At 52.2% G+C, this 14,418-nt stretch overlaps 1 protein-coding gene across 1 annotated transcript in view; it reads right to left on the reverse strand.

Moving 5' to 3' along the window:
- PRDM15 (PR/SET domain 15) overlaps positions 1-14,418 on the reverse strand; it is a 76,231-nt gene that overhangs the window by 12,435 nt on the left and 49,378 nt on the right. Inside the window, exons 11-17 of the mRNA XM_019666000.1 lie at positions 12,697-12,791; positions 11,411-11,542; positions 10,517-10,651; positions 9,610-9,773; positions 8,719-8,798; positions 8,240-8,359; positions 591-722 (exon numbers count right to left, since the gene is read on the reverse strand). Of these exons, the coding sequence (XP_019521545.1) occupies positions 591-722; positions 8,240-8,359; positions 8,719-8,798; positions 9,610-9,773; positions 10,517-10,651; positions 11,411-11,542; positions 12,697-12,791 (858 nt within the window). The remainder of the gene's footprint in view (positions 1-590; positions 723-8,239; positions 8,360-8,718; positions 8,799-9,609; positions 9,774-10,516; positions 10,652-11,410; positions 11,543-12,696; positions 12,792-14,418) is intronic.

Here is a 14,418-nt window from a genome sequence, read left to right on the forward strand (position 1 = left end):
TCACACACACACACACACACACACACACACACACACACACACACACACACATTTATCACCTATAAGCGTTTTACAAAAAATGAGGCCATATTTCTTGTAGAGGCTTTTTCTCCTATTGTATCATGAACTTCTATGTAAATTAAAATGTATCTCTCATCACTTTTACTAAAGTTACTGTTCTTTTTTGTGGATGTACCACAATTTAGCCCTACTGATGGACGCTTGAGATGTCCCTGACACATGACGACCAGCTGGTCCACACGTATCTGGGTCCCTGTCTGATCGCTTCTCCAGTCCACATTCCCGCTGCGAAATGTCTCCACAGCAGGCAAGGACGCGACGGGCCTGGCAGATCTCGCCCAACGCCCAGCGAGTCCGGCAGCGATCCTGCCTCCTGTGCGTGTGCCCCAGGGAGCCGAGGAACGGCGCCTGCAGGAGGGGACGCTGGGGGGGGGGTGGCAGCCGCTCAGCCACACCTCCCGGGAGGCGCTCGGAAGCCGGCTTACTAGGAGCTAACGAAAGACGGGCAGCCAGGCGCTCCTTTGTGTGCGTTTCACCCCAGGTCCAGCGCGCGGCCCTCCCGGACTCACCCGTGTGCCGCTTGTAATGCTTCAGCATGTTGACCTTCTGCGCGAACTTGCGGTGGCACTCCTTGCACTCGTACTCCTTGATGCCCTTGTGCAGCTTCATGTGGTGGCGCAGCGCGTGCTTGGTTTTCATGCCTGCGGGACACAAGCAGGTGGGCACCCGCCACACCCCACCGCGCCATGGACCCGCCACAGTGCGCGCACCCAGGACCCAGCACAGTGCCCGCACTCCGGACCCGCACAGTGCACGCGCTCCGGACCCAAACAGTGTCCACGCTCCGGACCCCTGCACAGTGCCCGCGCTCCGGACCCCTGCACAGTGCCCGCGCTCCAGACACCCACAGTGCGCGCGCTCCGGACCCCTGCACAGTGTCCGCGCTCCGGACCCGCACAGTGTCCGCGCTCCAGACCCCTGCACAGTGCCCGCGCTCCAGACACCCACAGTGCGCGCGCTCCGGACCCAAACAGTGTCCGCGCTCCGGACCCCTGCACAGTGCCCGCGCTCCGGACCCGCACAGTGCCCGCGCTCCAGACCCGCACAGTGTCCGCGCTCCGGACCTTCCCACAGGCACAGGTCTCCGTGAGTGCGGAACAGACGACGGGGAACGGCGGGGCGGGAGGCTTGTCTCTGAAAGGTCGCCCCACCAGCGGCGAGGCAGGCAGTTGGCCAGAGCCCTCGCCCTCAGAGGCGCCCTTGGGCATTTACTGGGGATATCTAGACAGCTCATCTCATCAAGGTGCCGGCCCCGCCCTGACGCTCAGCGCCATACCACTGGAGCTGTAAACGCACAAAGTTTACCACTGTGACCCAATCATCTTGGGACAGATGTACAAGACTGCTGAGGTTTCCTGTTGATCTTGGCGACATACATGTGATTACCATTAGGAATAAGGCCACCGGACATTAGACAACCTATGGTCTAAGCACAGACTTTCAATCTACCTTTAGTTTAACTTAAAGTCAACTTTGCTGAAGGAGGTGAAATAAAGCTATGACCTCATTCACTCAGCCCAGTGGGGAAGGGCCAGCCGGTGCAGGGTGTGAATCAGAGACCCAGAGGCTTAGCCTGGGGTCGCCCACGAGGTGGCATGCTGCACAGGAAGGGCCAGCGTGGGGGCTGCAGGGTCTGTAGGCTCCTTGTCACCCAGAAACTGGCCTGGGGCGCCGCTGCAGGCGGCGGGGCAGATTACTACGAGGCCCCTCAGTAACAGCAGGGGGAGGACTGCAGGCCCCAAAGGCCTCTCTGCAGCTGATCACCAGCTCCCTTCTAGATTACCTAGAAAATCCGCTGCCAAGGTCGATGGAGGCATGAACTCCACCATCTCCTGCAGGGCTGAACCCAGGCTTGCCTGAACCACCTGGCTGTGTCCCCTGTCAGCCAGCAGAGGGAGCAGGAGTCCCTGAAATGCCATTCGCCTGTCACCGCCATGAAGAAAGGGGTTCCTAGGTACGGGGTTGGGTAGACGTGTGTGGGCCTGGCGCTGATTGCGGGATAGTGTTTTTCCCATAAAAAAATCACACATGCTCATAGTGAAAAAACTACAGGTGATGAGAGGTTGGCCCAGAGGACAGCACTCCAGCTGCCCTCCCTTCCAGGTCACACTCCCAGATACACTGTGGCCACACAGCCTGGGCCCCCCCCAGATCCTCCCGGACCCTCCACTCTCTGGCCACCTGTAGACCCTACTGTCTGATATCGAGCCAGTGTCGGCCCTGTCAGCCCACACCTGACTATTGCTCTGCTTTTCACAGTGCGGACTCCTCACGGCTTGTGTTTGTTCTTCACAGACCCCCCCAGAGCTCCTACCATGGGCCTGGCACTGTTCCAGGAGCCAGAGGCTGTGCATGAGCCAAACTAGGTCCCCAGCTCCACGGGGGGAGGGACAGACAAGCAACGGCAGGCTGTCATGTGAGAAGGGATGATGAGAAGCAGGATAAAGTGGGACAAGGATTTTGGGGGGCGGGATGCTGGCTCATGGGGCATGGGGGGACATCAGGGGATCCCTCTCAGATGAAGTATCTCAAAAAGTGACCTGGAAGAAGTGTGTGTGTGTGTGTGTGTGTGTGTGTGTGTGTGTGTGTGTGTGTGGCGGGGGGGCGCGCTGAGAGATACTTGGGGGAACAGCATTCCTGGTGGAAGGAACAGCCAGTGCAGAGGCTCTGAGGCCACTGTCAATTAACCCCTCGGTGTTTCAAGCTGTCCCGTCACAAACAGTGCTGCAGTGCGCACATCTTTACACAGCGAACAGATTCTGTACTGCAGATAAACAGGATAAACAAGATATATTTCTAGATGTAGCTAACTCTGCCCAACTATACAATTTACACTCCCTCCCAAAGTCCGCGAGTGTGCCCGCCTCCTCCCCTCCCAGCACTGGCTGCTTCCCCAGACTATGTCGGGCACAGAGGCATCTCGACTCTGACCCTTGATGAGACGGTCACCTCAGTGTCAGCACCCAGTGGGTCAATGGACGGAAGGGAGCTGATCCTTACCGTCCTGCACCCCCAGCGCCTGGCTCCCACATGCATCTAAAATGAACTTATTCTAAATCATAAGGGAAACAGAAGAGGCACAGATGACACAGCCCCCACCCCCACTCTGTCCTCCCCATCCCAGCCAGCTGGGGGTAGCCATGTTCCTCTTTCCATTTAAAAAAAAAATCTGTGAACAGTTTTGAAATACACATGACAGCCACACTGTGGACATCTGAAGGCTCTCTCGTGGGATTCTGATTCAGTCTGCATCACATTCACAACTTACTTTGGGGAAAACAGATATTCTTTAAGTACTCAGAATTCCCAAACCTGGAACAGGGTTCTTTTTCTATCTCTAAAGCCTGGTGGTCTTCGCGCAGGCCACAGTGTCTCATCACGATTCGCCGTGCATGTTTCAGGGTACGTGAAGTATTTATTTTATTTTATTTTTTAATGTAAAGTGTTTTTGAACAAGATGTGTTCCTGTGTATCCTTGGCTACTACTGCTCTACATGGAAACCCACCAGGGTGGCACACTGGCCCCGGCTGCCGGGTGACGGGACTCTCATGACTTCTAACAGCCTCTCACTTGCAAGTCCGAGTCAGAATTTCTAAGAAAAGAATGTAAAGGAATAATACGCAATAGCATTTCCTGTAACATTATCTGTAATGATAAAAGACGGCACACACAGTAAACCTTAATAAAGAAACAAACGGTCTGGGTACAAGATCCACAGGATGGAACCCTATCAAGATCTGGAGAAAAACATTAACCTGTCCTGATACGAAAAGATCTCTAAGATGGACTTGTACGTAAATAAAAAGCAAGGTATGGAAAGAACAGGTAAGCACAAGCATTTGCTTGTCTGTGCTGGTGACTGTGATACGACAGCAAAATGACAGTACCAATATTTTGTGATTACGTGAAATAAACGTGGTAGCCCAAGTATTAATACCAGTATTTACTGCAAGTATTCAGAATTCATGAAAGAAATCATTAAACTAAACAGTAAATACATTTCAAATACAGAAATGCATGTATTATAGACATGGCTCTGACCTCAGGGCCTGCGCTGGGCACTCCTCCCTACTCTGCCGGGCCGCTGAGCAGTACCGGGGGACCCCGGGGGGCCAGGTGTGGCTTCTCCCTGCCTATCTGGGGGGGGTGCCGCATCACGCCTGTCCACCTGTGGCGCTTCCCACCTTTACCCTGCTGCACAGTCTCCTCCAGACACCGTGGGGCTGGGCTGGAAGAGATCAGGCAAAGTGGGGACAATGGCTGGAACTGAGCCAGCGTGGCCATCACTAAGGCAGGCACGGAAACTGCTCAAAATGTTTCTATGAAACGATTAACAATGGGTCTTTTGAAGAGTGTAACTGAGGTCTGAGGAGGGAATAACAACTTTATCTGGCACAGCCACCTGTGTATGGTTGGGTGGCTGGGTTACTTTTTCAAGAAAACAATCTGCATGCTACCCTTGTGCCAAGTTATTTTGAGAGACAGACAAGAAAGTGTCACCGCTGGGGAGAGGGACTGGGGTGGGAGAGAGGGTGCTTCTCACACTCTGCTTTTCTCTGTAGTTAATTCTGAAAAGAAAAATTAAAAAAAAACGAAACACCCTTACATGTAATCTTGCTTTTATGGGTGCGAGTAGGGGTATCCAGTGAGTGGAAATTATGGGGCACTTGTGCCATCCACATACTTTTTTGTTTAATTTAAAAAAACCACATAAAGGAAGATGGTTTCACTGGTGAATTCTACCATTTAAAGAAGAATTAACATTAATTAATACTTCTCACATTCTTCCAAACAATTGAAGAGAATACTCCCAAACTCATTTTATGAGGCCAGCATTACTCTGATACCAAAGCCAGACAAAGACACTATAAGAAAACTACAGAGCAATATCCCTGAGAAACAAAGATATAAAAATTCTCAACAAAATACTAGCAAACTGAATTCAACAACACATTAAAGGATATTCACCACAATCAAGTGAGATTCATCCCTGGGATGCAAGGATGGTTCAACATTCACAAATCAATAAATGTCATACATGACAGTAATAGAATGAAAGATAAAAATCACATGATCATTTCAATACATGCAGAAAAAGCATCTCACAAAATACAACATACTTTCATGATAAAAATGCTCAACAGATTGGGTACAGAATGAATGTACCTCAACATAATGAAGGACAAGCATACAGCTAACATCATACTCAACAGTGAAAAGTTAAAAGCTTTTCCTCTAAGATCAGGAGCAAGACAAGGATACCCTTCTCACCACTTCTTTTCAACACAGTCAGAGTCCTAGCTAGAGCAAATAGGCAAGAAAAAGTTACAAAAGGCATCCGGATCAGAAAGGAAGAAGTAAAATTCTCTCCGTGCACAGGTGACACGATCTTATATATAGAAAACCCTAATGATGCCACTAAAACACTGTTGGAGATAATAAATGAATTCGGTCAAGGTGCAGTATACAAAATCAACATATAGAAATCAGTTGCATTTCTATACAATAATAATGAATTATACAATAGAGAAATTAAGAAAGTAATCTCATTTACAATAGCATGGAAAACCATGAAATACTTAGGAATAAATTCAACCAAGCAGTGAAAGATCTGGACAACACAAGCTGTAAGACATTGATGAGAGAGGCTGAAGGCGACACAAATAAATGAAAAGATCTCCCGTGTTCATGGACTGGAAGAATGCTGTGAAAATGTCCCCGCTGCCCAAAGCGATCTACAGATTCAATGCAATCCTGATCAAACTCCAATGACATGTTTCACAGAAATAGAAAGGATATTCTAAAATTTGTTGGGAACTACAGAAGACCCCAAAGAGCCAAATCAATCCTGAGAATGAAAAACGGAGCTGGAGGCATCACTGTACCTGATGTATTATGTTACATATCACTAAGCTATCGTCATCCAAACAGTGTGGTACTGGCATAAAAACAGGCACATTGATCAGTGGAACAGAATAGAGAGCCCAGAAATAACCCCTCCCATATGTAATCAACTACTTTTTTGACAAGGGTGTCAGGAACACACAGTGGGAAAAGAACAGTCTCTTCAGTAAATGGTGCTGAGAAAACTGGACAGATACATGCAAACAATTGAAACTATCTTATACCACTCATAAAAATTAACTTAAAATGGATCAAATATTTAAATCTAAGACCTGAAACTGTAAAACTCCTAGAAGGAAATGTAGGAAAACAGAACCTTGACATTGGTTGAGGCAGCGATTTCTTGGGTAAGTCACCAAAAAGTACAGGCAATAAAACTAAAATGAACACGTGGGGTTACATTAAATGAAAGAGCTTCTGTACAGCAAAGGAAACAATAAATTGAAAAGACAGCCTGTGGAATGAAAGACAACGTTCCCAAACCATATATCTAATAAAGGACTAACATCTAAAATATATAAAGAACTCATACAACTCAAAAGCAAAAAGCAATTAATCCAATTAAAAAATGGGCAAAGGACCTGAATTCTTCCAAAGACCTACAAATGGCCAATAGGTACGTGAAAACGTGCTCGACAGCCTTCATCATCAGGGAAACGAAAATCAAAACCACAATGAGGTATCATCTCATACCAGTTAGGGTGGCTTTTATTAAAAAGACAAGAGATAATAAATGCTGGCGAGGATGTGGAGAAAAGGGACCCCTCGTGCACTGTTGGAGGGAATGTAAATTGGTGCGGCCACTATGGAAAACAGTATGGAGGTTCCTCAAGAAATTAAAAATTGAACTACCTTATTATGATCCAGCAACCCCACTTCTGGGTGTTTATCCAAAGAACATGAAAACAGGATCTTGATAGATATCTGTACTCCCATGTTCACTGCTGCTTTATTCACAATAGCCAAGATATGAAAACAACATAAGTGTCCATCGACAGATGAGTGGATAAAGAAGATGCGGTATGTACATCCATATACACACAGTGGAATACTATTCGGCCATGAGAAAGAGGGACATCCTACCACTTGTGACAATGTGGATGGACCTTGAGGGCATTGTGCTAAGTGAGACAAGTCAGACAGAGAAAGACACATACTATGTGATCTCACTTATATGTGGGATCTAAAAAATGGAACTTGCCAAAACAAGAGGCTACAGTGGTGGTTACCAGGGGCTGAGGGCGGTGAGACTGGAGACATGATGAAATGGAAGGGTGCAAGCTTACAGCATTACATGAATCAGTCCTGGAGATCTAACACACAACACAGTGATAGTCAACAATGTCATACTACAAATTGTGAAGTTGCTAAGAGACTGAATCTTTCGTGTTCTCAACACGAAAAAGAAGTAAGTACGTCGTGGGATGGGGGTGTGAGTTAGCCCAGCTGTAGTAATCATATTGCTGTACATCAACGTGTCAAGCCAGCGTGTTGTACACTTTAAACTTATACATTGTTATGTGTCAATTATGTCTCAGTAAAAAAGCAAATAAAGGAAAAAGGAAAACCTCTGTGGAATATAAAAATTGGTGAGATTTGTCCTGAGTCTGAACGAGGGGGGTCCTGCTGCTCCCCACTGAGGACAGCTCTGGTGGCCTCTTGTGACCCCCAAAGAAAGATCCCCTGCCCAAGTCTTCTGGGCAGTTGTTTTGTTTTTTTGTTGTTTTAAACAGAAACGGGTAACACTTTACCCTGTACCGGAATTCTCTCTTTTTAAGTTTCTCTTACTATATGGTTATTTTATTTCCTGTGAGATAGTTTATTAATGGGTTTATTGCTGACCTAATTTCTCCTGATTAGAATAAAGGCCAGAGCATTCGCTGGTCACAGTAAGTCTCCGTCTTAGGACACAGCTGGTTCTGGTTGACAGCAGATAAGAGCCGCGGACTCTGCACCTGTGCTCAGGCCACACGGCGATTCTCAGGATTATTTTGTGCTTTAAACAATTACATGTTGCGTGATTTCCCTATTTTTAAAACAATTTGTACCTTGGATTCGTCATGTCTTTGAGCCTTCTGGACTACTTTGTTTTTCCTGCAGATCCCTCCTTTAAACACTTGCTTCCCATCGTGGCTTTTTTAAGCACACGACGTAGGCCTGGGCCACCTCTGGCGGCACTGGTGACCCCTCACATTTGGCGTGTGAGCCCCCGCACACCCTTCCTGGTGGAGCTCCGGCGCCGGCTGCACGTACCTTTCCCGCACTCGGCGCACAGGTACTCCCGGATGTTGTCGTGCACGCGCATGTGTTCCTTCAGCATGTCCTTCCTGGCAAAAGACTTCCTACACTGCTCACAGGCATGGCTCTTCACACCTGAAAAACGAACGTGTGGCAATTCCAAGCCTGTAAACGCTGAAGCCCTGGTCACAGCATAAAGGCGGTAACGGGGAGGGGAGGTGGCCTCCCGACAGTTGGAAGCACGTGACTGCTGAGCCGCCCCTTCCCTCCACCTCCTCGGGACTGTTTCTTGGGCTCTTTGGCAAGGAGGAGGTCCCGAGGACACGGAGGGGGTGATGGAGCAGGGAGGGTCTGTGCTGGGAGGGGAAGCAGTGGTGATGGGAGAAGCCAGAGAAAGAAGAATGTACTAGGAGAGGGCGACGGATGGTGCTCCATGCAGGAAGCCCGTGGACAAGGCCCAGGGGCGCAGTTCAGCTCCCAACGGGAACACCTACCCGTGTGGATGAGTTTATGCCGCTCCAAGTTCCCGATGCTGTTGAAGATACGCCCGCAGATCTCACATGGGTGAATGTACCTGGAATCAGACACAAGCCTCAGGGTGGCCCAGCCTCGGGGACTGTCCCAGCAGGTACACCTTTCCTAAGCATCTTTGTCAGCACAGGTGAGGCCGGAAAGGTGCAACGTAGAAGATAAAAGACACACAGATTTTCGGCTCTCTATAGGCTGCGTGGTGTCCTCCCCACCAAGTTCACGTGTTGAAGCCCTAACCAGTTGGTTCCCCCAGTGTGACTGTGTCTGGAGATGGGTTTTTACAGGTGATTAAATTAAAATGAGGTCTCTAAGGGGGACCTGAACCCAGCATGACTGGTGTCCTTATAGAAAGGGGAAACCTGGACACAGACACGCACAGAGGGAGACGATGCGAGGACACAGGCAGAAGACAGCCGTGTACAAGCCCAGGGGAGGGGCCGGGAACAGGCTCTCCCCCGGCCTCAGAGGAACAACCCTGTGACACCTTGGTTTTGGACTTTCAGCCTCCAGAACTGAGAATAAGTTTGTCATGTGAGCCGCCCAGTCTGCCCGAGCTGGCTGCTCCAGGCTCTAACAAGGGCCGTCCACTCACTCGCTCAGGCTCAGAGCACTGGTTCCAGGCTGCAGCCAGACACGAGGCTGGCCCTCCCGGCACCTGATCACTGGAGGGAAAGGGCTCCTGGTGGCTCTGTAGGCCTGTGGTGTGACCCGGCAGGAGGGTGTGTGAGCTGGGGAGGCAGGGTGGGTGGAGCCCGGGATGAGCGAGCAAGAAGCTGTTCCCCGGCCCCGTGGGGCCGCCTTCTCTGCACCTCCCTCGGGCACCACCCCACTGGAGCCACAGCGTGGGGCCTCACTTCTGCACGTTGGGGTCCGGCAGGTTCTCGCGGTGGATGACCATGTGGGCGTGGTAGGTGGCCTTCAGGGCGAAGCGGCGGTGGCAGATGCTGCAGCCGTAGCCTTTCTCCTTGTGCACCTCCATGATGTGCTTCAGGTACTCCTTCCCACGGCCGAAGGTGAGCTGCAGACAGACACACGGCTCACAGTGCACACCGCTGGCCCCTGCGGCTCAGTGCGGTGCCCCCGCTGCCCACACAATGGGGAGAGCCAGCCACCCCGGCAGATGAGGAAGGGGCTGCCAGGGGTAGGACCAGCGCCCGGCAAAACGGTGCAGCGGGCCGGGGGAGGTGACAAGTGCACCACACCCTTCCTGGGCCTCCCTCCAGACCGCCGTTCTCTGAACCCTCCTCCTCTCCACCCACCCGAGCTCCTTGCCTCTCACCTACACCCCACCGGCCCTGACACGTGCACAGCCAGGTGCTGGGGCTCACGGAGGACACGGGGACCTGTGCTCCACGGGGAGTGAACTGCGCTCTCCCGAGCAGTGGAGCCCAATGCAGGACCAGCGCTCGTAGCTCCCATCTTCTCGTGAACAAAACCACCCCCTCAAGTGTGGACTTTCCCGCCATGCGTGCGCAGGCAGTGGGGAAGGACCAATGGCCTGAGGGGAGGAGGAGGAGCCACAGCCTGCGGCGACCTTCACAGACACGCCCGGCAGTGCCGACCAGTCAGGAGGCTGGTTCTGAGGGTGGACCATGTGACAGCAGCGAGGCCCACACAGACCATCCCTTAGAAACAGCGACATGGGGTGGCCTTCCGGCACACCCGTGATGTGCGTGTCCCCCCGGTGAGGGGGGCCGTGCCCCCTGCATGGGGCAGCCGGTGGCCTGAGACTCTGCACGATGCGCCCAGAGCAGTCGTTACCTGACACCTTTTGCAGCTGTACTTGTGAGGCTCCGAGTCCGCACTCTCGTCAGAATTGTCATCGTTTTCCTCTGAGGAGATGCCGATCTTGCCAATGAACTCCTCCCTTTGGTGGTCGTCCATCAGCGCGATGTCCTGGAACAGTCACAACGTCCGATGTCTCACACACTCGGTGCGGCTTTAGTCGGTTCTTTATTCCGACTAAATAACGAGGTTCGCCCGCATGGAGAAGGCAGGGCCCCTCTGACATGCAGAAGTCCTGCTGAGCTGCCCCTTGTGGGACAGGCCCGGGGCCACACGCAGCCTGCTCCTGTGGGCCACCTGTGCACACCCCACATCCCTGATGGTAAGCCCGCCAGGCCCCTGCCTGCCTTCAGATGATTCTGGAACGCCCAGGGCTGACACCTGCAGAGGGGTGAGGGTGGGGGACAGCAAAGTCCCTGCCCCGTGTCCCTGGGTTTGAGCCTGGTGCTGCCTGGACTGGGAACGCCTAATGTCCCTGACCTCGACGGTGGCATCTATCGACGGAATGGGGTGGGGTCAGTGGACACTAAGGCCTCTATTCCATGTGACATGGTGGGATTGCCCCGAAGTTCCATTTACTTGTCTGAAAAAGACTGTAAGAACACATCAAAGTCGTACGGACTAGGAACGCTCTGGGCGAGCGCGCCAGGGTTTGAGGGACAAGACACTGAGAAGCAGCGTTTCAGCCCATCAGCCGCTGCGAGTGGACTGGAGGAGGGCTCATCATGCATGGTGGTCGGCTTCTTCCGACGGCCACAGGGGGCTGCCATCCAGTCTCCTTGCCCATTTTCAGGCAGAGGCTGCCCGGACACGCTGACGGGAGAGCCTGCCATGCCACCCCCACCCCATGCGAGCCCCGCGGGCTGACACCTTGAAGTGGACGTGGATGTGGTCCCGGAGCACATCCACACGGAAGAACCTGCGGCCGCAGACCTCGCAGGTGTACTTCTTGTCGCCGTGGGTCAGCAGGTGCTTGTTCATGTTGCTCCTGCAGGAGAACACCTGCAGGCAGAGAGGGGACGTGGGGAAGCCTCACCAACACTGGGCTGCGCTCCGTCAACCGTCACCACGAGCCTGAGAGTTCTGTTTCCTCTTGAAAAGGTTAAAAGCTCTGGTAATGCTTGCCCACCTGCAGCCATCACTCCCCCACTGCCCGGGCCCGGTGCCCGCTGAGGGTGCACTGTGGCTCCAGGGCCCCTGTGCACTGCAAATGGCTGAGACTCGGTAACTGCACCCAAACACAGGCTGGCGCTTATGTGCCCCAACCCCCCCAGGTGGCACAGAGCCCACTTGGGAGGCCCTCTGGGGACCCTCTCTGCAGCACGTGCTCTGTATACCACGAGGGACACAGTTGTCTTGGGGACACAGCTGACCGTCACATATTCCTAAGTCATGGGAGGTGCGTCTAAGGAGATCCCAGACCCCAGAGCTTATCTGCAAAGAATACCAGCACTCTCCCTGGCACCCTGACGTGGCCTGGGCGGCAGTGCCAGGATGGGGCTCCAGCGCAATGCTGACCCAGGTCTGCACTGCCGGATGGGGCGTAGGGGCTTCGCTTCCGGACAGTCGGGGTCCAGCGGCTCTGCTAATGAGTCACCTGCCTGCCAGACCACCTTGGACACACCCGGGACAGGTCTGCTCATAAGGGTGACATCACACTTATGACATTCACTCATTCAGGAGTGCCAGCACCCACGGAACATGCCACAAGTGGGTGCCTGTGCCAGGGGGTCACTGGCACTGTCCCTGAGAAATGCCACAGGGAGACCAGCCCCGACAGGCAGAATGAAGTCCCGGGCCGCCTGCTTCCCCAGCGCGCTTGCTCCGGTCTCGGCCACAGGGACGCACCTCAGAGATGCTAACAAGGACAGCGTGAGGATGTGCGCGCAAAAGGGAACATCGTGGCAAAAGGGAAAAAGGCTCTAAAAGAGAAACGCTTATTTCTAAGCTCCTTCACTGGAGACCCAGCTCAACAGCAAAAGAGCAAAATGACAAAGGCACGAACGAGTGGCCACCGCAGCTTTAGACAACCCGAGTATCCATTTTCACCCTAAAATCTTTCCCCCTGGACACTCAGTGGGGGGAGCTCTGCGTTCCGAGGTAAGGAAATGATGGGCTTTGTACCTCAGATCCCAGGACCGAGCGCGGGGCGTTACCTTGCCACACACGGGGCATCCCGAGGGCTCCTTCTTGTAGCGGACCAAGTTCTCACCGCTCGTCTCCAGGTCTTCTCTCTTCACCCGTCTGACTCCTAGAACCCCACCCGCCCAAGCGAGAGAGTGACTCGCCACGGAGCATGTGTATATCGGCCAGTTCTACTTCAGCCCGGTGCCATTTTCAGCGGGCAGGAGAGAGGTGCCCACGGTGGGGGGACAAATAAGTGGGTGGGTGGCATGCGTCCCGTGTGCATGACGCGGGCATCAGTCCTACGTGCTGCTCCTACACAGGCTCCCACGGAAAGAAGGGACAAGCCCACGAGGCTCGGTGACATGGTTCTCACACCTGAAACCTCTGGGCAGCACGTGTCTCCCACTTTGCAGGGTGGAAGAGTTATCATGAGCTATTAGACAAACTAAAGGCCCTTCTTAGAGATGGCTCGAAGTAGACAGGCTTTTGTATTAAAAAGAGGCTAATATTCACCCTTCAAATTAGGATCAGGATGCGAAGTCAGATGAGAAAATCTTTATGGTTTTAAGGCATTAACTGTTGGGATCAAACCAGACTTTTATTGTAGAAGTTTGGGTGAAATAGGTGATCTCTGAACAAAAGAAAGGAGAGCAATTTACTTCCCATGGTCTCTTTCTACACGACTGATCCGTTCTGGAACATTCCTGCATAACATGCAGTCAGACTTAAGAACGCCCAGCAAGCTGGACAGGGGACAAATACATCATTCTCCAAGGACCCCCGGGGCATACAGTACCCCAGGTTCGGGCAGGAGCTTACCCTATGATTCAGCAGAAAGGAAAAACACCCCAATGGCCACAGCAGCGTTAGTTTATTCCAGCAGAAAATGATCTGAGTATGTGTCAGTTGTAAAATAAAGTAGTAAAATGCAACCCAGGTACAGGTATCTATCTGTCAATCAGGGAACACCTGGCACCTAGGGCCCCGCTCGGGACTTCACAAGCTGGGTCTGGTTCAACCATCCACCAGCCTAGGGGGTTGGGTGCGGTCATCCCCCCACCACACAGGTGAGAAAGCGAGGCACGGTAGCATGCCCAAGGCCACCCTGTCACCGAGTTTGGCACGTGAGGTCCTACGTGCCCACCCAGCGGATCACAGAGCAAAAACTGCTGACTCTCATGAGGCCACACGAAGAACAGCAGGTGAAGCGGCAGAGTGCCCAGGAGGAGACTCGGTCTGGGTTAAGGCAGGCGTGGCGCTCCACGGCACAGCACGTGCGTGGCAGTCAGGCTCTGCATGCAGCTTTGCTTCCCGGCTTTCTTTTTCCAGACAGCACACACAGTAGGTCCTCGAATGGTGCCATTTCGTTACGACATTGAGGTGCTGAAGGAACTTAACTCTGTTTGTGTCCCCTAGCCTGTGGTGAACCTGATTTCCTTATACATCGTTTTGCAGAAAGCAGCACAACCAACTGACGATGTAAACTGGGGACTTACCTGTGCCTCATTTGCAATTCTTTAGAAAATGATTTTTTTTTAAACTTTTATAAAAAGGTATTTTGCTCACTGAAGTCTGGTCAGAAAGAGAGCAGTGGCTTTTAGGGTAAAAATCAGGACTGCCGAGACTAAAATGCTACTTTTCATGAGGGTGTGAGAGCAGGCTCTCTAAGGAAGTTTCCCAGTTCAGGATGCACCTGCAGCCCAGGTGCGGCTCCCGGTGCTGCTCTACTTAGCGCCTGTGCCGTCCCATTC

Source organism: Hipposideros armiger, unplaced genomic scaffold (assembly GCF_001890085.2).
Source record: "Hipposideros armiger isolate ML-2016 unplaced genomic scaffold, ASM189008v1 scaffold_458, whole genome shotgun sequence".
NCBI classification, from domain to species: domain Eukaryota; kingdom Metazoa; phylum Chordata; class Mammalia; order Chiroptera; family Hipposideridae; genus Hipposideros; species Hipposideros armiger.